This window comes from Nothobranchius furzeri, chromosome 7, assembly GCF_043380555.1.
Source record: "Nothobranchius furzeri strain GRZ-AD chromosome 7, NfurGRZ-RIMD1, whole genome shotgun sequence".
NCBI lineage: Eukaryota > Metazoa > Chordata > Actinopteri > Cyprinodontiformes > Nothobranchiidae > Nothobranchius > Nothobranchius furzeri.
Genome location: NC_091747.1, coordinates 62858826 through 62882719, shown reverse-complemented (window position 1 = coordinate 62882719; position 23894 = coordinate 62858826). Strand labels below are relative to the sequence as shown.

Below are 23894 nucleotides of genomic sequence, written 5' to 3'. Positions count from 1 at the left end.
CAGAGCCGAGGTTCTGGTTTTTCCCTCTGTCGTGGTTCTGTTGGACCCGGTAACGATTTCTGGGGTTTTGTCTCCATCAGCGCCGTCTTCACCTGGACTAACCTGCTGGTGGTGGTGGTGGAGCTGGAGGGCTCCGAGCAGGAAGCACTGGACCTGGTTCCCATGGTGACCAAAGCCGTGCTGGAGGAGCACTACCTGATTGTTGGCGTTGTCGTGGTGACCGACATCGGCGTCATCCCTATCAACTCACGCGGCGAGAAGCAGCGAATGCACCTGCGTGACGGCTTCTTGCAAGACCAGCTAGACCCCATCTACGTGGCCTACAACATGTAGTGTGTGTGTGTGTGTGTGTGTGTGTGTGTGTGTGTGTGTGTGTGTGTGTGTGTGTGCGCGCGCTCATCGCTGTTGTTTCCCACATATCAACATGTACTGTATCCCCGACCCGCGTTCTCTGTGCTGCACTCATCTGGTTTCTTTAGCTTCGTTTGGGTCGGTCAGTTCTGCTCGCCGGCCGACTGACCGACCATCACTCAGTGGTGCTGTGACCCGGTTTGACCCCCGCTCCATCTCCTGACCGTTAGGAAGCCTTAGAGGAACACTGTGTTTGGGGCGGCGCCGCCCACCGGCGGGAGGTTCTGAAGCAGACCCGTCTTTGTGTTCTGGTCGGGTGGGACGTTTTTGTTCCCTTCAGAACTTTAGGAGCGTCCAGATTATTGTAAAAATATAAATAATGTAAATAAACATAATAATCTATATGGAGAGGAACTAAAACACTGAGGTGTAGTCGCCCCTTTATGCAGCCCTCTCCACCCGCACCCCGAGCGTGTGTGTGTGTGTGTGTGTGTGTGTGTGTGTGTGTGTGTGTGTGTGTGTGTGTGTGTGTGTGTGTGTGTGTGTGTGTGTGTGTGTGTGTGTGTGTGTGTGTGTGTGTGATCAGAGGAAATCGTCTGACCTGCAGGATGAGAAGGTCTGAACCGTCTCCTGACTCTGACTTTGAGACTCTTGCGGACGGCGGAGGTCCAGACCTGGTCTGTGGGGAGATTTAGTTCAGCTTCCGGTTTGTTTGTTTCCCACCAGTTTAAGCCGTCGCTCAGTTCGTTTATTTCATTCTTAACTCATGAATTTGAGTCTTAAAGCACCAAATGGAGCAAAGTGCACTGTGTGAATATAAAGATTTATGACATTATCAATATTTAAATGGGGTTTAACAGCATCCAGATGTTTCTGCAGATGTGGGGCTATCATAGAAGATGACTGAATTGATGTTGATCCAAAAATATGACGTTATTTAAACAGGAAGTGAGTTTCAGTTCTGAAACCTGGGAGTCGGGTTGAGAACCAACATAAAAAACACTGCAGATGTTTTTCTGACTGCAAAAACATCTGGAAGGCGTCGGAGGAGGAGGAGGAAAACAAAGTTTATATGAAAGCAGATCCTGTTGTAGCAATAATCCTCCACAGGATGTTCTCTACTGCTGCAGATTCACGAAACTGATCCCAGATCATCTGCTGGGTTTTCTGGTACGGCATCCCATAATAAGCAGCTCAAACCGTCCAGTCGTTCTTCAGGATGTAGCTTCATCTTTTCCTATTTTAGATCTGAAAATGAATCAAATCAACAGAGTGTTACTACAGTGGCCTAAAAGGGACAGACAGCCCTAGTGGTTGCTGTTTATGATGTGTGCCAGCAGAGGGCGCCACCGACCCACAAGTAGGACCTTTAGGGGTTTAGAAAAGGTCTTCCAGAGCTTTTGTGTTAAATAATAATTAGATTTGGTCAAATTTCTGTTCTTAGCTGAAATTTAGATCAGATTAAGGTTTTAAGTCAGACTCATAAGATGAAATCTGCCTTTAATCAACGACTAAACATCAAATCTAATCAAACATGAGAGCTTTCATGTTTCTGATGTTATTTTTACTGATAAAAATCAAAGTTTTTACCCAAAAATATAAGAAACGCAGTTTTTCAGCTCAAGTTTAACACTTTATAAACTCAACAGGTCTGAAGCATCTCAGTATTGACTTTCGTCAGCTGGTGTGAGTTTATGGATCCTGGTGAAGAACGTCCTCTGAGCTTCAGACCGCTGAGGAGTTCTGAGTCACCTTTAAAAAACAGAAATATATCAGAGTTTATGGTTCATCGCTGCTGGTTCTGAAGCTTTTGGCTCGGTGTCGTTTGGATGGATTTAACGCCTGCAGGAGGACCGAGTGTGACGTTCTGTTTACTTCCTGTTTTTCAACTGAAGAACTTTTATGCATATCAGAACCGGCTCAGCGCTGGTTTGGGTTTGCTGGTACCAGCTGATCCCTGAATGTGGATCCCATCAGAACCCCGGAGGTACAGGAGAGAGGCTGCATGGTGTGTGTGTGTGTGTGTGTGTGTGAGAGTGTCGTATGTAAATAGTGTTGATTTTGTACGGTACACACGTGTGTGTGTGTGTGTGTGATCTGTTTTGTACACCTGATGAAAAGATGAAAGACACTTTTATAAGAGCCCGGTTCCGGCTCCCCGTCACACTATAACAGTGCAATAAAGTGCTTTGATTGGCTAAAACTCCTGACTGGTCCGCCTTGTTCCTGTGTCAGAGGGAAACATCAGAACAAACTTTCAGGTTCTGCAGAAGATCATTTAGAGGAATAAGAACATCCCATCTGGCTCATCCCTTGGGTTATGGAGAGCTTTTTACTTCAGAACGATTCAGGCAAAAAGTGTAAACAACAAAACACTTTTATCTGAAATGTTTCGTGGCATGGAGGTCTTCTGGAAAACTCCAGAAGACCTCCAGAACATCTGGAGAACTCAAACCACCTTAAAAACACTACTAGCCGTTAGCTTGTCAGTCCAGGACGTGAACTCTTTCTCTGAACTGAGGCTGTTCAGGAAGCTGAGCTGGATTTGTTTCCCACTTTTAAACAAAAACACTAATTAATGATCTTTACAACTTAACACAGATTTTATACATGAATAAAAATTCACGTAATTATTAATTTAGCTCATTAAGCCCATCAGCTACCTGTCCTACCTGCTGCGTCCACATGGGGTCGCTGTTGTAATGAAGCCACGCAGCCCGCTCGAGAGCGCGCAGCTTGTTTCTAACGTGGACGCGCTCTGGGCTGAACCCTCCTCCACCTTCAGCCCAACATGAGGCTCCTCTGAGCTCCACGCTGGATCCTGCAGCGATCTGCTGAAGTTCTCAGGCTGCAGCGGGGTCAAAGTTCACCGGAGTCCAGGCACACCTGACCCAGGATGACAGACGGGTGATGAAGAAGGAATCATGCTCTCTACACACTGGATCCTCCTGTCCCTGCTCGGACTCATCCTGATCCACAAAGTAAGACTTTGTTATTCTCACAGCTTTATTTAATTATAATCTGGTGTTTAATAAACTCAGCTTAATCCTAGAATAATCCCAAACCTTTGATTTGTTCTTGGATCAAGTTTGACTTTATTCAGACTCACTTTTAAACCTTCTCTTCCTGCTGAAGCTTAAAACAATTCAAACCTTTAAACTAAACCAGCAGGTTTTTATTTTAATGAAACTAATTCCAGTTTTATTCATTTGCTTCCTTCTGCTTTAGTTTTGTGAACTGATTCATCTGAAGATCAGATTTGTTGCTTTAGGGTTTTGAGACCATCGATAACTTCATTAATATTCATTTAAAAGATTCACTTCATGCTATTTTATGGAGTTCGTGGGGTTTTGTGGGATTTTATTACATCACAACCAATAAAATCTCGGATATTTCATCTTTTCTTTGCAACATTTCTGATTTTCTGTCATCCTGAAGCTTTGAGCCTGACTGAGAGCTGAACGTTTAAGGTGGATCTGCAGGTTTAAGGTGAACACATGAATCTGTGCTTCAGTCCTCTGTGGGCAGCAGAACGTTTTCATGTGGGTCGAGGTCAGGCCGGGGTCAGGATTTAAAATATTTAAACCTTAATTTAATCCTGAGAATTTCATCCTGGACCTCGGAGTGAATCTCCTCCATTAGACTAAATAAAATCAAACCGCTCATCATCAGCTCCTTTTTAGCTCCTCTGTTGTTTCTAACAAAAATGTAAACGTTGGAGACGGGAAACGTGGACGACCTCCGAACTCCGAACATCTGGAGCTTCATCTGTCATTGTTTATCTGAAGCCGGGAGGAATCTTTACATCCCAAAAGAGCATTTTTCTCCAGGAATAACGGCAAAGATCTCAACAACGAAACAAAACATCAACTTTGTTCATGAAGTTCTGCTTCAGGCTCGATTCTCCAAAGGAAAATAAACTAAAACAAAAGCTGGTTTCTGTTCTGAAGCAACAAGCAATCAAACTAAAGAAAAGTCAACAACCATCATTACAAGGTTTACACTTCACCTCCGTTGTTGCTCACTTGGATCTTGTCGGCTAACTCGAGACTGAATGTGAGAGGAGCACAGGAAGCTCCAGCTGTTTATTTTATTTATTTGTTTATTTGACTTATATTTTATGTGCTTGAGATGAAATCTAAATCTAAATAGTCATAATCAAATCTAAATAATTTGTTATTAACATGACACATTTAAAGAGCAAGTCACCCCCTACCACAGTCTTACTCCACTCCCGTTTCCTGTTTGAAAAATGCAACAAATGCTGCTGCCTGGCAGACCGAGAGGGCGGAGCCGCTAACACAAACACACACACATAGCCTCACAACTGCATTGTGACATCATAACGTACCAGCTAACGTTCTAGGGTACCTCTTAGCCAATAGTGATGCCAGATTTAAATTCAAATGCAGTGCAGAGTTTTTACCTGAAGAGGGCGCAACACTGACAGTTTTAAGCTGAACATCCATCCGTCCATTTTCTTCCGATTATCCGGAGTCGGGCGGTCGACGCAGCAGCCCAAGTCGAGAGGCCCAGACTTCCCTCTCCCCAGACACCTGGGCCAGCTCCTCCGGGGGAATCCCAAGGCGTTCCCTGGCCAGGAGAGAGACATAGTCCCTCCAGCATGTTCTGGGTCTAGCTTTAGGCCTTGTTCGGTTGGACGTGCCCGGAGAACCTCACCAGGGAGGCGTCCAGGAGGTATCCTGACCAGATGCCCGAGCCACCTCAACTGCTCCTCTCGATTTGGAGGAGCAGCAGGTTTACGCCGAGCCCCTCCCGGATGACCGAACTTCTCACCCTATCTCTAAGGGAGAGTTCAGACACCCTGCGGAGAAAACTCATTTCGGCCGCTTGTATCCACGATCTCGTTCTTTCGGTCACTACCCAAAGCTCATGACCATAGGTGAGGGTAGGAACGTAGACCGACCGGTAAATCCAGAGCTTCGCCTTCTGGCTCGGCTCTCTCTTCACCACGGCAGACCGGTACAACGCCCACATCACTGCAGATGCTGGCAGAATACTTAAATTTTAACTAAGATGCACTAAAGTGCTAAATTATTGGCTAGGCGTGTCTTCAGCACGATGAGACTCATTTATATAGTTTATCAGCAAATAAAGTTGATTTGGGGCGACTTGCTCTTTAAATATGTAGAATCAAATGTAAATGAGACGAATTCCACATGGCTGTTTAAACGTGAATCTAAACGTTGTTTTAACGTTTGGAGTTTAGGGTCGGTGGGATTTATGAATGAATTTGCATAAAGAAATCCTTTAAAAGGAACCTTGGAGAACCGCTTCATGCTGCTTTTATTACAGCCTTCGTTCACATGTCAGCAGCATGTTTAGTTTTAAAGCACCGATGCATTTATTTATTCAGATATTAGTCATTTGGTGCAACTTTCTACAAATGCACAAAACTTTTCTACGTAAATATCTAAATGTGACCAAATGTTGCTGCTAAACAGCCAACTTCATGAAGCCATAGCAGTTTCTTCTTCTTCTTCTGTGTATTACTTTACAACCGGCGCCCCATAGAAGGATGTTTGGGTGGTGGGCATGTGAGTCGGTCTGACGTGATCTACAGGAAGTGAAGGAAGTCAAAGAAATGTGTTCTAAACACGACGACAGCTCTGACAGGTGGGCAGTAAATCTCAATGTAAACAGACCTCCAGCACACACACACACACACACACACACACACACGCACACACACACACACACACACACACACCATCAAAGACACTGTTTCTGAGTGTGTTACCCTTGGTTCATACTGTTAACCCAGCGGTGTGTGTGTGTGTGTGTGTGTGTGTATGCTCTGTTTGAGTGTGTGTCCTTGGTTACCATCAGCTGGACCAGAACCCGTCCTTCAGGTGGCAACAGTAAATCTACATCCTGAAGAATCCTGACGGTTCTGGTGGCTCGGTGTCGTAACGCGCCTCCTCAGCAGAGCTGCGGTTCATTTGCGGGTCAGATAAAGAGCCGTCCCAGGCCTTTGACCGAGTCGAGCGTCTGTTCTGTCGCTGGGTTGGGTCTTAGAGTTCCTCTGATCAGCAGTCAGAGGGTCTCAGAAACGTTCCCGGATGAGTCCAGCTAACGGCTAATCCATGGTGTGGTCCTTCTGCACTCCCAAGTTAGAGTTTCTGGAATAACGGAACTTCCTAGAAACGGACCTCTGGCTGAAGGATGATGACTGTAATGAGTTTTCTTTATCTTTGGAATGAGACCTTTGCATGTTTTCTCGGTTTCTACGGTAACCGTGTGTCTGATGCTGCTCTCCTAAAACTGTCAGAAAAATCCCAACGCACCTAAACTGAGATTACACCTTCCATTATGGGATTATCTCTGGTTTGTTCCGTAAACAGACGCCTTTCACTTCATTTTCCCACAGAAGGAAAAAGGTTAGCATTGAGCCTCGCGCTGTCATCGACTCTGTGACGCCGTTTATTGCTTTTTACAAAGTGCTTCCAGAGAACAGCAGAACATTTGGTTGTGTTTAGCTGTCAGGATTATTCTGATGAGAATCCACTCAGATGACTTTATCTTTCCCAACTGGAAAGCTAAGGAGCAGAATGAGCTCACTGGGAGATCCTGCGCTGCCGTTTATCACAAACGTCCTCCCTGAGCTGCAGTCAGAGGTGAGCAGGTCTCAGAAACATGAACCTTCCTCCAGAAAAGCTAAGCCTGAGAGCTGCTCAGACCTTCTGCTGGACGAGATGTTTGTAGGATTTATTTCCTGTGGTCCCGACAGGTTCATGGAAGGTTTCCTCGCTGCTGGCTGCACTGGGAGATGGAAAGAGCCCAGGCGGAGTGTCAGACTCAGCTACGGCACCAGAGGCTGGAGAACGCAGGTATGTGTGGCAAGGTTGAGAAAGGAGGGCCTGGGCGGGATTCGATCTCCAGACTCCCGGGTGAGAGTCACGCGCGCGAACCAGTCAGTCAAAGGGACATCCCCTCGGCCAAGTAGCCAGGGCGCATGATCAATTGGGACACTGTGACAGGACGCTCACTGTCACATATGAAAACAGCTAAAGCGGCTCTGGAACTGAGAGCCCACATTCATAAAAACGTGTTTACGTTTCAGCTTCGGTCATTTATTCACGAGTTCTCAGAACGTTCACAGAAAGCTCTCCTTATCTCATCAGCTGATTCTCACAAGCACGAACCAATAAGCAGTCAGGAAAACCGACGCTTGGTCCAGATGACCCGGTCCCGTCCGTCTACGGTGCAGGTGAAGAGCTGACCTCATCCTGGCATCGAAACCGACCTGCTGCATGTGTTTCCACACAAAGACGCCTTTCAGCTGCTTTATTTGTTCGGCGTGTTTGAACGTTTCACCACACTGATAACAAGCTCCGCCGCTTGTGCAAACGCGTTAAATCCTAAAGACACGCAGGAGTTTTAACACCTTTATACGGAAAAGACAGAAGCTCTAATGAACTTTTACACGATCTAAATCACAAGAACAAAATGTGAGAATAAAAAAGATTTAAAATGATAAAAAAAATAAGATTTGTGCTTTTTTACTTTTTAGAACATTTCAAACATTCAAATGTTAAAATTGTCCTCTAATGCACGAACCTTTTCGACGAAACACCTTAAATTTACACAGAATTTTATCATAAGTTCTTAAAATACTAAATTGCATCAAAGAGAAACTCAGGTTTATGGATACAAACATAAATTCCTGGAGATAATTTAAAAGGGACCTGCCCGCTGGCGCAAGGTAGCGGCCCCCTGCTGTGGTGGACACATGATGATGTTTGGGTGATGATGGGTGAAAAACCCACTCTTCCCACGGCCGAGCCACTTGCTTTATGTTTAATTTGTGTGTGTGTGTGGGGGGGGGGGGCTGGCTCGCTGCCGTTGGAGCCGCATTAACGTCCACAGAAGAAGAATAAAGGCCATTAATGTCTAAAACTCACCAGGTGCAGCAGCGGGCCTTAACAAGGTCAAATGAGAAATCATCACAGATCTGCTGATGAAGAGTCTGAAACAGGAAGTTCATGTTGGTTAATTCAATGTGTGTGTGTGTGTGTGTGTGTGTGTGTGTGTGTGTGTGTGTGTGTGTGTGTGTGTGTGTGTGTGTGTGTGTGTGTGTGTGTGTGTGTGTGTTTGCAGGATGTGAAGGCGAGTGGAACAACATCTCTTGCTGGAGAAGCGCTGCGGTTGGCGAGGTGCTGACGCTCCCATGCCCCTCCCCCTTTCTGCTGCTGTTTAGCAAAAATGGTTAGCACAACACACACACATGCACACCTACATACACACATACACACCTACACACACACATGCACACCTACATGCACACCTACATACACACATGCACACCTACATACACACATGCACACCTACACACACACATACACACCTACATGCACACATGCACACCTACATACACACATGCACACCTACATACACACATGCACACCTACATACACACATGCACACCTACATGCACACCTACATACACACATGCACACCTACATACACACATGCACACCTACATACACACATGCACACCTACATACTTACACACACATGCACACCTACATACACACATGCACACCTACATACACACATGCACACCTACATGCACACTTGCACACATGCAAACTTACACACACATGCACACCTACATACACACATGCACACCTACATACACACATGCACACCTACGTACACACATGCACACCTACATGCACACATGCACACCTACATGCACACTTGCACACATGCAAACTTACACACACATGCACACCTACATGCACACTTGCACACATGCAAACTTACACACACATGCACACCTACATACACACATGCACACCTACATGCACACTTGCACACATGCAAACTTACACACACATACACACCTACATACACACATGCACACCTACATGCACACTTGCACACATGCAAACTTACACACACATGCACACCTACATACACACATGCACACCTACATACACACTTGCACACATGCATACTTACACACACATGCACACCTACATACACACATGCACACCTACATACACACTTGCACACATGCAAACTTACACACACATGCACACCTACATGCACACTTGCACACATGCAAACTTACACACACATGCACACCTACATACACACATGCACACCTACATGCACACTTGCACACATGCAAACTTACACACACATGCACACCTACATACACCCATGCACACCTACATACACACTTGCACACATGCATACTTACACACACATGCACACCTACATGCACACTTGCACACATGCAAACTTACACACACATGCACACCTACATACACACATGCACACCTACATACACACATGCACACCTACATACACACTTGCACACATGCATACTTACACACACATGCACACCTACATGCACACTTGCACACATGCAAACTTACACACACATGCACACCTACATACACACATGCACACCTACATACACACATGCACACCTACATACACACATGCACACCTACATGCACACTTGCACACCTACATACTTACACACACATGCACACCTACATACACACATGCACACACACATGCACACATGCACACCTACATACACACCTACATACACACATGCACACCTACATACACACATGCACACCTACATTTCGGTGATGCTGGGGAGTCTGGATGATGTTGGGGTGAGTAAAGCATTAATGAACACCTGCTGGCAGAGCAGCAGGCTCCTTAATTATGTTTTTGGTCAGAACAAGATTCACTTTTTGTTGTCACATATTTTAGTAATAATGTCTTATTTATAAAATTTTTATTTGTACACAATGTGAGTATTTTGTTATTAAAAACAGAGTTAATGGATTTATTTTAGTGTGTAAATCAGTCTTGACTTATTTCTGTTGTTTATATAAAATAAATCAACTAATTTCTTTGTCTTTGACCTTTTATCTGTTGGGATATTTCTTTTAAACTCTAATCCTTTAACAGTATTATGAGACAGAGAAATCCTTTATCCTCAGATACCCAGTAATGGCATTTTCAGACACTTCTTGGTTCGAACAGCCCGACGGGTGAAACTCTGTAGTTTTTATTATTTATACTTTTACTAATTTTTATTTATTCTTTTATGAATAAAATCGGAAGGAGCCAACAATACTGTACCACAGTGGTTAGGGTCCTGCTGGCATCCAGCATGTTTTAATGGTTTCTCTGCTCTAACTTAGGCTCTGCAGGTGTGCTGAAACGAAACAGGGTTAAAACTAAAGCGTGTGGGATTGGTTTTATCTTTGGGTTATGCACCAATTTACACTTTAAAAAGCCCTGCTGTAGCTAGCACTAACATTTAGCTAGTGTGTTGTTGTGCTGCGTTTGAGTTCATTTATGGTCTCTTTTAATTCTGTGTTTTTATGTCTCAGTTTTTAACCTGAGCAGCACTTTGGTCAGCTGACACACTGTTTTTAAATGTGCTTTTACGAATAAACATGGTATTGTAACAACAAGCTAACACTAACGCTAAAATAAACCACAAATAAAATTTCTAAACTATTTTTTTAAGATTTTAAAGACTTTAGCTCTTTTTAAATCATAAATAATTTGTCTTTTCATAAACTCTGAACATTGATTGGTAATATAATATATATGTGTGTGTGTGTGTATATATATATATATATATATATATATATATATATATATATATATATATATATATATATATATATATATATATATATATATATATACTGTATACACCAGTTGAATTATTCCCAATTAAGTAAATCATAAAATGTAAGTAAAGGTTTCAACCCAAGCAGTGTTATTTAAAGAGCAAGTCACCCCCAAATCACTTTTTTTTTGCTGACAAACTATATAAAGGAGTGTCTAATCATGCTGCAGACATGTGTAGTCAATAATTTGGCAGTTCAGTGCATCTTGGTTAAAATTCAAATATTCTACCTAAAACTGTCAGTGTTGCGCCGTCGTCAGGGAAAAATTCTGCACTGTATTTAAATTTAAATCTGCCACCGCTATTGGCTAAGAGGTATGCTATGATGTCATCTGGTACATTATGATGTCATAATGCCACTGTGAGCCTCTGTGTGTGTGTACTTGTTAGTGGCTCCGCCCTCTCGGTCTGCCAAGCAACAGCATTTGTTGCATTTTTCAAACATGAAGTGGGAGTGAAGTAAGTTTCTTGTAAGGGGTGACTTGCTCTTTAAATACAGCATTTACCCATTCAACCTAACACTAGCTCTGTCTGAGCGCTAGCCGCTAACACTAGCTAGCCGCTAACGCTAGCTCTATCTGCCGCTAACACTAGCTCTGACTCAGAGCTAGCCGTTAATGCTAGCTCTGACACTCATGCTATCTGTCGATCAAATCTAATTATTCATCATTTAAAGCATAATTACCTAAACAGAAGTTACGAAAACGTTACCCCTAGTTGTCATGACTGTAAACTTGAACTAAAACGGTTTTGGAACCAGGCTAAAACATGTTTAATTGCTAAGGAACGCTAGTCCCATAGCTACCAAGAGGGCCTAAATTTTAAAGCATGTGGGCTACAGGTACATTTTTGGTTTTGGGGAATTTGTATGACTCTCCTCAGAAGTTATTCAATTTAGACTTGATTTTCTTCCTAAACATCGACCACTTCAGCCCGATTCCCTTTAGGGTTTTTCCAGATGCGACAGATGTTTAATCTCACTTACATATGAGGACTCTGATCTAGCCTCTCTGCCAGGAAGTATTAAACCCTTTGTTTCCTGCAGGATGGTCTGCAGAGAGGGCTTTGGGATGCTTCCTCTCGCTGTCCACTCCATCATCCATGTACAGGGATCTGGGCTGGCTGTTACATCACTAAGACAGATTCAGAAATGTGCAAAGAGGAGACGGTTTACAGAATCACTAGTATGCGACTCATCAGCAAATAAAACAAGAGTGTGTTTTAATTAAATTGAGATTCGTACATGAATGGCTTTCCTGTTAACAGTAGTGGTGGTCAGGTGGCATGTCCCCCATGACAGAGCACCGCTGCATCTCTCATTGTCTGCAGCATCTTCCTCAGGGCGATGATGTCACCAGCACCGATGTTGTGCAGAATGATGCATGCTGACCTGTAATAGAGATAAATTATTACGTTTAAAACACACGCAAATATTCTGCAGTACATTGGTTCTGTTTAAAGAAAAGCAGAGAATAATAAATTTTGATATTTTTAGAAGCGCTACCAGGCATACGGTAAATAAACAAATGCACATAGAAAATAATTCAGTGCTCTTTTATTAACTTTAAAAAATGCGTTTTTAATGTTTCTACATCCTCTTTACAGCCCGACAAGCCATCCAAGAGCAAACTCACTTAGCTTTGACAAATGTTGGTCCAGACTCTAGGCTAGAAGTTCTGGTTAACGTAAGAAAACGTCCTGCTGTACTCAACATTTAGGTCTGTCCTGGGCACGCTGACAAGAGACCAAACCGATTTCTAACATAACCATTTATTTAACACTGAAGTGACTTGTGTGTGTGTGACGTGTGTGTGCACTCGTGAGTGAATCCATGGAGCGTGCCAAACAGCCTCAGATGAAGCTAAAACCTTCTGGAGTCAACCTGATTCAAGATGGCTGCCACGACTAACGAACACCGGTGAACACACAAATGTCTGGAACGCCGTCGTTTTCACAGACGCTGAGATGGAAGTGGGTGTGTTTGTAGCTGAGCCTCGACCTTTGACCCTGGACAGGTGTGATCCTGGGGGACAGGTGTGATCCTGGGCCTGATGGTGTTGAGCTCTCTGGAGGGTTGTGGGGTTTTTGGACTGTGCAGCCACCGTACACAGCTGTGTTGATGTGCTGAAGCTCCACCCGCTCTGACATCCCTGCTTAATTATGCATTCTTGACTCTGTTGTTTGTGCTCCAGGTTACCTGAGCAGGAACTGCACCGAGCGAGGCTGGTCCTCCGTTTACCCCGACATCAGAGTGGCCTGCTCATCAAACATCACCGATCAGCCCAGAGAGGTGAGGCTCTCAGCCTCCAGGGTCTAATCTTAGCGTAAACGGCTGATTCCCTCGTATGATTCAGGGTTGGTGTTCTGCTGATCCAATCAGCCTCATCAGCACATGTGGGTGTTTGGTTTGGCTCTAGCTGCTGAGGAAGCGGAGGCTCTGAGCACGTCTGATGGCTCTGATCATCACGTAGACTCAGACTACAGCGGTAAACCACCATGGTGACCTCGTTAGCATCACCGCAAACTCATCAGTAATCAGTGTGGCTTCTGATTCCTGCTGCAGCTTCTTGGATCTGTTTTCCTTCCCGGCAGCAAAACTTCTCCTTTAATCATTTAAAGTCATCTTGATTAAGTTCTGCTGACATTCAGAAGGTCCTCTAAGGTGAAAAACGAGTAAAAAGCAGCATCAGACATGATTTTGGAACAGAGCAGGGTGGGTTTTTATCTCTGAGTCGGGGGAGAGGTCCAACTGGGGTGAGGGAAGGTGGATCGGGCCTGAACCAGTCTGCTGAGGTGGAGAAGAGCTCAACCAGAACACAGATCTCCGTTCACCAGATCTTCATCCCAACCCTCTCCGTAGGGCTCGCCTCAGGGGGAGGAGCTGCTCCTCCACATGGAGAGGAGCCAGCTGAGGCATTTGGTCAGGAAGGGGACAGATGTCCTTCATCATAGAACCAAGATTAAAGTTTAGCGTCGGTTCCTGTTAGCGGCTGATCCATGAGACCTGCTGAACGTGAAGCTGAAGAAGCTGCTGGAAGCTGTCGGGACGCTAACTTGTTTCTGGATTTTCCTCAGAACCTGGAAGTTATAGCATAACAGATCCTGGAATGCAGCAGCAATAACTGGGAAGGTCAGGAAAAGCCCTGTGACATCAGAAGGAACGCCTCGGGGTCTCACACACACACACACACACACACACACACACACACACACACACACACACACACACACACACACACACACACACACACACACACGCACACACACACACACACACACACACACACACACACACACACACACCCCTGCAGCTGGCTGCGAGGAAACTCTGAACCTCGACTGGATCAAACATGCAGCTGTGTCGCTCACATTCATAATCCTCCACAGAACCAGGCGAATGCTTTTGGACCAACAGACTGGGTCAGAATCGACCCCGACCGGAATCTGAACCCCTCAACTCTCAGAGTTTAAGCCGGTGTCTCGCCACAGAGCCGTGACCTGTCCGGTCACAGACTCACCTCCACCTCCGAGGGCTTCCTGGTGGATCAGACACAACATCTGTGAAGCTCTACAGCCTGGTTCTTCTCTTCAGAAGATAACCCCCCCCCCCCCCTCCCCAGATCCAGCTGTGCCTCTGAAACTAAGAAAAACATCGTTTCAGCACACATTTATTGTTAAGATATGCTGATAAAGGTCCCATCTCTCTGCAGGAACACTTTAGCATCCCTTAATTCATCCAGATGTTTTATTCCTGAGCCAAACAGGAGGTCAAGAGAAACCGAGACGATGACTCAGCAGGGCCTGAGTCCTGAGGACCACCCGCGTGGATGCTGGACTCAGACAGACCCCAGAAAGCCTCATGCTGGTGTCAGGCGCTGCGTCAGCAGATCTGTTAATTCCTGTCCGTTGGTTCTGGAGTCTCCGCGGATCAGATCTGTTCCCGAACATCTCTCAACACCCTGGGACCAGAAAGCACCGGGCTGTGACCCGGTCAGCTGCTGCCGGCGTGTTTGAGACGTTCCTCTGATCTTTAATCTGCTGGTTTCTCCTCCGGCATCGACTAGCTTGGTCTGAGGCCGTTCCACGGGAACCAGGCTGTGGTGCACCTCGTCGTTATGAAGGAAACCTTCGTTTTAACCCTGGTCTATGTTTCCTTATTGTTTCCTGACACTTTTAACCTTTTACCTTTTCTTAAAACTCGTTTTTCTAACATTTAAAAGAGTTTCTACTCAAGGCCACAAATCCAGACAGGTGAGCGCACCTGCTCTAAGGGCTCATTAAGGGTCAAGGGTCATACGGTGAATAAAAACTTAAATGACAAAGTTCTAGCTCAAAAAGAAAATGAACAACAGAAATCAACACATTTCATCTAAGCACAGAGGAAAAGTTGCGTGAAAAGTTAAAGCAGCAACGTTTAAAAGAGATGGAAATAAAACACCAACTGAAATGATGGAAACACCAAACGAGCAGAAAATGAAGAAAGATCTCCAAACTTGAAAACATTTAGTGAGTCCCGGCAGCTGGAGACATGTCTCTGGGACGACTGTAAGGGGGACGCTCTGTGGACATCAGGTCTTTTAGCTGGTCCGGCTCAAATGTTGAAGCTTCAGCTGAGATGTTTTCTGTCAGTGATCATGTCCCGTTATGTGCGTGTGTGTGCATGCATGTGTGTGTGTCTTATATGTTGAGTGTGTGTGTGTGTGTGCGTGCATGTGTCTGTGTCTGTGTCTTATACGTTGAGTGTGTGTGTGTGTGTATGTGCATGCATGTGTGTGCGTGTGTATGTGCATGCATGTGTGTGTGTGTATGTGCGTGCATGTGTGTGCGTGTGTGTGTATGTGCATGCATGTGTGTGTGTGTATGTGCATGCATGTGTGTGTCTGTGCGTGCATGTGTGTGTCCTACATGTTGAGTGAGTGTATGTGCATGCATGTGTGTGTGTGTGTGCGTGCGTGCATGTGTGTGTGTGTGTGTCCTATATGTTGAGTGTGTGTGTGTCCTATGTGTAGAGTGTGTATGCGTGTGTGTGTGTGTGTGTGTATGTGTGTCCTATATGTTGAGTGTGTGTATGTGCATGCATGTGTGTGCGTGTGTGTGTGTGTGTGTGTGCGTGCATGTGTGTGTGTCCTATATGTTGAGTGTGTATGCGCGTGTGTGTGTGTATGCGTGTGTGTGTGTGTGTGTGTGTGTGTGTGTGTGTGTGTGTGTGTGTGTGTGTGTATGTGTGTGTGTCCTATATGTTGAGTGTGTGTGTGTGTGTGTGTATGCGTGTGTGTGTGTGTGTGTGTGTGTGTGTGTGTGTGTGTATGTGTGTGTGTCCTATATGTTGAGTGTGTGTGTGTGTGTGTGTGTGTATGTGTGTGTGTCCTATATGTTGAGTGTGTGTGTGTGTGTGTCCGTGTGTGTGTCCTATATGTTGAGTGTGTGTACTCTGAGCTAATTGTTCGCTGGTGTGTCAGACTTTAGGAATGTTGTTTACACACAATGAGAGCGATGGAGGCCAGACGCGCAGCCATGAACTCGTGTTAGTGGGCAGCAGAACCGCTTTGAGATGGACCAGACCCAGGTTGTGATCCTGATCACGCTCTTATTGTGAAAGGGCCTCCTCACTGTGGAAACAGAACCAGGAAGCATCAACGTTCAAACTGCCATGACAACAACGCTGCTGCTCTAGGTTTAAGTCAGGATCTGAACCTGTACCGTTTCAGTTCAATTCATTTACTGTATATTGCACCAAGTCACGACTCGTCACGAGTCGTCTCAAGGCTCTTCACGAAGTAAACATTCCAATTCAGTTCAGTTCATTAAGCCAATCAGTAACAGGTTTCCTAAATAAGGAGCCCAGCAGGTGCATTCTCTACTCATTTCCTGTCTGGTCTCATGGTTCAGCCGGGCTGAGTGGCTCAACCTGAACTCTGACCTGTCTGTCTGCAGCTGCTCTTCTACAAGGTGGTTCAGACTCTGTCCACCCTGGGCCACAGCCTGTCGCTCATCACTCTGCTCACCAGCACCGTCATCATCTGCTCATTCAGGTACACACACACACACACACACACACACAAAACCCCTGCTGCACCCCCGCTCCTGCCTCATGGAGGTTCCTCGGCTTATTTTTCCTCAGAAAGTCTGACAATCCTGCCGTTTCCTCTAAGTGGTGAAGCGACATTCAAGAGTAACCCTGATATGTTGGCGTGTGAAGCCTTTAGCCTCACCATAACCCTGAAAGTCAACACAACCGGGACACATTACCACAATAAAAGCCTCTTGATGAGGTCACGTCGTAGTAAAAGACTGGATCTGGACTCCAGCTGCTCAGCCGGCTGCTATCAGCCTGTTTAGATAAGGCGTCCTTCGTGGGATTCACACCCGGCGCGTTCTGTAAACACACTTCCACACATTCTTGTGCGTCTGCAGGAGGCTCCACTGCACGAGGAACTACATCCATCTCAACTTGTTTGTGTCCTTCATGCTGAGAGCCGTGGCCGTGCTGACCAAAGACTCGCTGCTCTTCTCAGATGATGGAGCTGCAGACTGCAGAATGCAGCTGTCTCTGGTGAACACACACACACACACACACACACACACACACACACACACACACACACACACACACACACACACACACACACACACACACACACACACACACACACACACACACACACACGATACAACAGCTGAATGTGTGAGCACAACCCACATGTTTCCCCTTTAGTCTTCACTGCTGTTCTGGTTCTGACCCGTCTGCTGGGCTGGATGCTGACCTTTTCCTACAATAATCAGGAAAAATCAACATGTCGTTTGTTATTCCGCTATCAGGAGCCTCAGTAGCATGTGGAAGATCCATATGCAGCCACAACAGCTTGGCTCCGCCCCTTCCAGCGGGTCACAAGCTTAGCTCCTCCTCCTCATCCTGGTCTCCAGCTTTGAGCTGAACCATAATGGTGGACCTGCTCTGAGATCCCCATCTTGGGGACTGGAGCTGGTGACCCCTGGTCCAACACACCTGACTCCCTGTAGGCTAACACAATCTACAGGTTCTGATCAGCCTTCGGGTCGGTTGTGCAGGTTTCGATTACAAATGTCTGCAGGTAAGTTCAGGTGACGAGCTTGCGGTGATCCGGTCTGTGTTGCTGCTACAGGTGGGCTGCAAGGCCAGCCTGGTCTTCTTTAACTACTTCGTCATGGCCAACTTCTTCTGGCTGCTGGTTGAAGGTCTCTACCTGCACACGCTGCTGCTCGTCGTCCTGGCCCACGCCCCGCGCCTCTCCGTCTACATGGCCATCGGCTGGGGTAAGCTGCACCACAACCCGCGCAGGGAGGGGTGAGGTCACGTACAGGTGAATCTCAGGTGAGAGCGCCGCTCAGTCGGGTAAAACAGCGAGCAGGAAACCAGGAGGCTGTCGCACGAAGCCAAGGCTCCTGCTTGGCTGGGATAGAGTAGAAGAGAAGATCATCAGGTTTCTGGTGCGGAGGTGGTCGCTATGGTTACCCAGCTCATACATGAAGCACCGGCGTGAAGAGGAAACGTGCACGTTTGTGAAACAAATGAAAAACACTAAATTTAATTTAGTTTATAGTTTTATTGTAAATGACTCAACGTCTAACGCTACGCTAACCACTGATTTAATCAGCCAAAACATTATGACCACATCAGCAGCAGAAAGCTGCAGGTTTCCTCTGTTTCACTTTTCAGCTTCAGAAGTTTCTGAAAGTTATAAAACGCCAGATTTAAGGTTTTTTCGCCGCCGTATTTCACAGCCGGACCAGCTCAGCTTGAGTTTTGTTTTTCATTTCTGCTCAAAACTCTGACAGTTTTATTCCATAACCTGTCACAGTGTTTACAGCAGCTGGATCTCTGTCTCCCTGCTCTGGAAGCAGCTGCTGTGGGGCCGTTGCTTCATCAGCGAACAATGAAATATCAGCTTTATTTAATCTGATAAAATGACGCTCAGTGTGATTTTAGGAGCTCCTGATAAACCAAAACCTCCGTTGTCTTACGAGCTGCAGTGGAATCGCCACAGAGGCAGCCAGTGGGTCGTTCTCTAAGTGAACTGGCGTATTCTGGGAAAGGTCTGGCTGTAAACAGTTCCCGTCGTTTTGTTCCGTTCCATCTGAGCTGTCGCCACGTGACCTTCTTCCACCATCCATCACGGCTCTACCAGCACTCCTGCGGCCACGCTCCGAGCCCAGATGTTACACGACTCATATTTCCTGTGTGGCACCATCCGGCTCCTGGACAATCTAAAGTCTCTCTGTCCTCGTCTCTCAGGAATCCCGTTTGTCTTCATGGTGGCGTGGGTCATCACGCGGATCAACCTGGAGGACACCAGGTGAGTTCACCGCTCAGAAGGACTGCTGTTTTTGTTGCTTTTAGACGTTTTAATTAACCCAGCAGAATAAAGATGTTTAGTTCAGATTATTAACTTTAAACATTCCACCTTAAAGAGCAAGTCACCCCCAAATCAGCTTTATTTTTGCTGATAAACTTTATAAATGCGTGTCTGATCGTGCTGCAGACATGTGTAGACAATAGTTTTGCACTTTAGTGCATCTTAGTTAAAGTTTAAATATTCTGCCTAAAACTGTCAGCATCAGCGCCCTCTTCAGGTAAAAACTCTGCAAGACATTTGATTTTAAATGTGCAACTGCTATTGGCTAAGAGGCACACTTTGATGTTAGCTGGTACCATATGATGTCACAATGTCATTGTGAGCCTGTGTGTGTGTGTATTTGTTAGTAGCTCCGCCCTCTCGGTCTGCCAGGCAACATCATTTGTTGCATTTTTCAAACAGGAAGTGGGAGTGGAGTAAGTTTCTTGTAGGGGGTGACCGTGTTCGAGATGAGCCAGTTCTGCGCAGATTAGATCAGCGGTGATCGGCGAGCAGCGCATGCCGGTTAGATTTGTGTCCGACTTGCTCTGACGTCATGCATACGTAGGCAACGATAACCTCGTGAGATCAAGGCGGCCGCAGATTTGGAGCAAGGCACTGCAGTTGCTCTCCCTCGGCTGCAAAACCTAGGGGATGACGGGAAACGCCTGGCACTCACCTGATCTAAGATCTGATTGGTTCATATTCTGATCCAAACATCCGGTGGTAGAACATGTAGGGATGGGTACCTTTGACATTTGAATTGATTCGGTACTAATTCCCGGTACCTAGGAATCGATACCGGTACTTAACGGTACCAATTTTCGATACTTTTGAGTGTTTAATAATTTAATTCTCTTTTATAATAATATATTTTCTCAATATATAACAATATTTGATAAATATCACGATAAATAACATACAACTGTTTGTATTTTAACATGGTCCTTGTAGTTTTATAAGCTGATAATTAAACTGAAGCAAACATCTTTACTGTGAACTAAATTTACTGTGTATCTTCATTCCTTTTGCCGTCCTTTTTCATTTGATTTTTCCTATTGGGAAGTTAGAATTTCCGAGGAGAAAGTGAACGCACCATTAGCTGATAACAATCGTGGCAATGGAAGCTAACATACCGAGCTAACGTTATCTTAAACAGTTTATTTAGCTGCTGGAGCAGATTAAAACGATGATGCCTCACACTTAGATCGTTGTCGCTGGTTTCATCTTCACCTGTCGCATTTAGTAAAGTGAAGCCAAACTATAGAGCGCGTTCATGTTCTTCCAGTCGGAAATTCCGAGTTCCGAGGAGAAAGCGAACGCACCATTAGCGAAACGGTAGCTAACAAATCAAGCTAACGTTATCTTAAACATTTATTTACCTACCGGAGCAGATTAAGATGAGGATGTCTCACTTAGATCGTTGTCGCTGGTTTCATCATCACCCAGTTACCCATCACATTTAGTGAAGTGGACCCAAGCTTTAGCGTGCGTTCTTTCTACCATGCTGCTCTGTTTACAACTCGCTCTCAACGACCGATGTAACACTCTTGCGCATGCGCAGATGCCTCGGCAAGTTCTCGTTATGAAGGACGGGTACCGAAACGAGGCACCAATTCAAATGACGTGAATCGGTGCTCAGTCGGTACTATGGAATTCGGTCGGTACCTTAAAAAGTACCGAATTCGGTACCCATCGCTAAAACATGAAATGTTAGTTGGTCACATGTATTCTGTAAATCATGTTATGTTGATGATGACAACTATATAGGCCATGAAGACAAATGTGTTTTGTGTTCTTTTATCACGTTCCCTATGAGCACACTAAAGCTACGGCTGATAACCTTTACAGTGTTTCAGCTGCTGACAGGCACCAGAATTAAAATTGAAAATTAAACAAGTGTGGACGCTAACGCGCGTACTTCAGCCATCAGCACCCGCGAGCTACACATGCAGGAATCTGTGTCCGACTTAAACGTCGCTTTCAGCCACTCCCCCTGCGGCTTCCGTCTGCTCTCGTCTGCTTTCCAGGCGAGGCGCAGCTCAACTCGAACAAGGCCGACTTGCTCTTTAAACATGATCAGGAGAACCAGGTGAGGATGCCCCGCCCCTCCTTGGCTCAGGTGTACTCCACATTACCATTCAGAGCTTAAACATGTCACACTTGGACTTTGATCCCATTAAGTCTGAGGATTTCTGGAGATTTCTACACAAACCTGACAGCTGACGACCACGTTCTGTTTCTGAATCCTCGTGAAACCTAAACACCGTCCCGCGTGACCATCAGAGCCTCCTGCTGGATCAGAGAGGAGAGCCGAACCCACAAGTTCTTTATTCTAGAGAGTTTTGCTTCCTGTGGAGGATTCAAGGCTCCGGGACTCTTCTGGGAGGAGAGAAAGGGTCCAACTTGGTCTCGTGGATGAGGAAAGCTGTGGAGAGCTCCAGATTATTCCTGCTGCTTGAGTGGTGAAGGGAGAGAAAACTGAGATTAGAGACGCAGCAGAAGTTATTAAGTTCTGATGACAATCTGGCATCAAAGCAGCCGTCCAACAGATTCTGACCCTAACCCTGCAGCCTTGATGAACACATGAGTCCCAGCTGGAGCAGCGCTGAGAGAAAGCTCCGCCCCCTAACGAGGATGCACTGACCTCGAATGGCAACGACCTGAAGATCCTCGCATCTTCACCCAGCAGCTGTCTGAGGATGCGGTCTGACTCCCAGCTGGTTACCATGGTGACCCTGATGAGCCACTGGCTGCAGCTTTAGCATTCCTGTTTCTTCTATTTTGGTTTTCCAGATGTTGGGAGATAAACGACCACCCAGTTCCTGACAGGCTGATCAACTGGCCCATCATGGCGTCCATCATCGTGAGTTCAGTCCAGATTTCATCTGCTGTTGCCCTTTTCCTTCTCGTGTTGTTCCACTTCAGCGTAAGGTTTCACGACGCTGCTGCTAAACGAGCTTTTGTTCTCACAAACATTCCGGATAATGAAAATGCCGATCAGAGCTGGACAATCATCCAGGTTGTCTTCAGGATTAGTTATCATGTATTCACACGGAGATAGCTGGATTAAACTTTACTGGTATCAAAGCCGTTTTACTGGCTTGGTGACGCGTCCTCGCTCCGGAGGAAACATCTGATTCAGTTCCTGCTGAAAAGCTTCTCTCACCTTTTTCCACTTTCAGATAAACTTCATCCTGTTCGTCAGCATCATCCGAGTCCTGGTGCAGAAGCTCCGCTGCTCCGGCGTTGGAGGAAACGACCAGTCACAGTACAGGTGGGACTGGGCTGAGGGGGTTCGGAGGTGACCTGGGTCCGGCTGATCCTTCTGGTCCTTACTTCCAGGCGCCTGGCCAAGTCCACCCTGCTGCTCATCCCTCTGTTTGGAGTCAACTACGTGATGTTCTTCTACCTGCTGGAACCGGCTGATGACACCTTGAAGCAGGTCAAGATCTTCTTTGACCTGGGCCTCGGGTCCTTCCAGGTGAGACACGATGGGACTCGGGATGGTTCTGGAACGTCGTCAGCTTCCTGTTGGGAGCAGAGTTGATGTCTGTCTGTGTTTCAGGGTCTGATCGTGGCTGTTCTCTACTGCTTCCTGAACAGCGAGGCGAGTTTTTCCAGCACCAACATCTTTTATCTCTTCTCTACTTGATGGTTCTGAAGAGTCCGGTTTGGTTGTCCTCAGGTCCAGAGCGAGCTGAGGAGGACCTGGAGGAGTGTATCTCTGAAGAGCTGCGTTGGATGGGATTACAGGTTCCGCCTCACATCGGTGACCCGAAGCGGGACAGAAAACCCAGCCCAGTTCTCCAGAAACATCCGGGCCCAGTCCATCCTGCAGACAGAGACCAGCATGCTCTGAAGACCAAACCCCCGGAGGGAACGAGTGTCACCAAAGAACCTTACGTCATCTAGAACATCTTTAGAGCTTCTCTAGAACCACATCCGAGCTCATCTGGTTCCCAGCAGGCCGGACTCCACCCGGGCTGCTCCTCGGATCCTCCCAGATTCCTCTGTAAGGTTCTGCCTGAGAGCTCCATCCTCCACACAGCTCCACACTCCTCCTCCTCAGCCGACCAGGGTCTGATCAGAACCAGAACATGGACTAGGATCACCGTGTGAGGAGCTGGAGGACCACTGGGGCTACTCAGACTTCATTTCCAGAACATTCCTCCCGGGCCGTGGGGCGGCTGTTAAGGACGACCTGCAGAACCGATCCAAATCCAGTCAGGATGAGGAAATCCTCACGGAAAATATCTCAGTTTGGTTTAAAGTGTTTTTGTTTCATCGTCGAGACTTTTATTATTATATTTTTGTTTTATTAGGATGAAACCTAAATATTAGAGGACACGTTGTATTTGACACCTTTTATTTATATCGGTACCTGCTGGATTTATGATAGAAGGTTTATTTTTATTATAAAAACTGTCATGACACCTTTTTATATCGTCCTAATAAAAAAACACCACACA

General features: G+C 46.0%; 2 protein-coding genes and 1 long non-coding RNA gene across 6 annotated transcripts in view; 2 read left to right on the top strand and 1 right to left on the bottom strand.

The window, feature by feature from the left end:
- Positions 1 to 2554, top strand: part of LOC107383155 (disco-interacting protein 2 homolog C) — a 46134-nt gene extending 43580 nt beyond the window's left edge. For all 3 annotated transcript variants that reach the window (XM_054751000.2, XM_070553473.1, XM_054750999.2), the window contains one exon: positions 81 to 2554. In XM_054751000.2, coding sequence (XP_054606975.1) covers positions 81 to 333 — 253 coding nt within the window. In that variant the 3' untranslated portion in view covers positions 334 to 2554. The remainder of the gene's footprint in view (positions 1 to 80) is intronic.
- LOC139070732 (uncharacterized) lies at positions 2404 to 6284 on the bottom strand. The gene is made up of 2 exons (XR_011521193.1): positions 6196 to 6284; positions 2404 to 3237 (listed from the first exon to the last, which is right to left on the bottom strand). It is a non-coding gene; the product is annotated as an uncharacterized lncRNA (long non-coding RNA).
- Positions 3198 to 23894, top strand: LOC107383109 (vasoactive intestinal polypeptide receptor 2). 2 transcript variants are annotated; one of them, XM_015955545.3, is made up of 13 exons: positions 3198 to 3332; positions 7103 to 7202; positions 8473 to 8580; positions 13243 to 13340; positions 16985 to 17082; positions 17465 to 17603; positions 18193 to 18343; positions 19323 to 19383; positions 22219 to 22288; positions 22608 to 22699; positions 22768 to 22906; positions 22991 to 23032; positions 23111 to 23894. In XM_015955545.3, the coding sequence occupies exons 1-13, from the start codon at positions 3276 to 3278 to the stop codon at positions 23282 to 23284; spliced, it is 1329 nt and encodes a 442-aa protein (XP_015811031.3). In that variant the 5' UTR covers positions 3198 to 3275; the 3' UTR covers positions 23285 to 23894. The 2 variants fall into 2 exon arrangements, with proteins under 2 accessions (XP_015811031.3, XP_070409576.1); XM_070553475.1 differs by lacking the exon at positions 3198 to 3332 and adding an exon at positions 6885 to 6989.

What these genes read in the sequence shown, in the direction of transcription:
- LOC107383109 (XM_070553475.1), top strand. Translation starts at nt 6,885, where the DNA reads ATGACTTTATCTTTCCCAACTGGAAAGCTAAGGAGCAGAATGAGCTCA. An exon ending in TCACCGATCAGCCCAGAGAG is followed by an intron (nt 13,341 to 16,984) that starts GTGAGGCTCTCA and finishes GTCTGTCTGCAG; the next exon opens with CTGCTCTTCTACAAGGTGGT. An exon ending in TGGGCCTCGGGTCCTTCCAG is followed by an intron (nt 22,907 to 22,990) that starts GTGAGACACGAT and finishes TCTGTGTTTCAG; the next exon opens with GGTCTGATCGTGGCTGTTCT.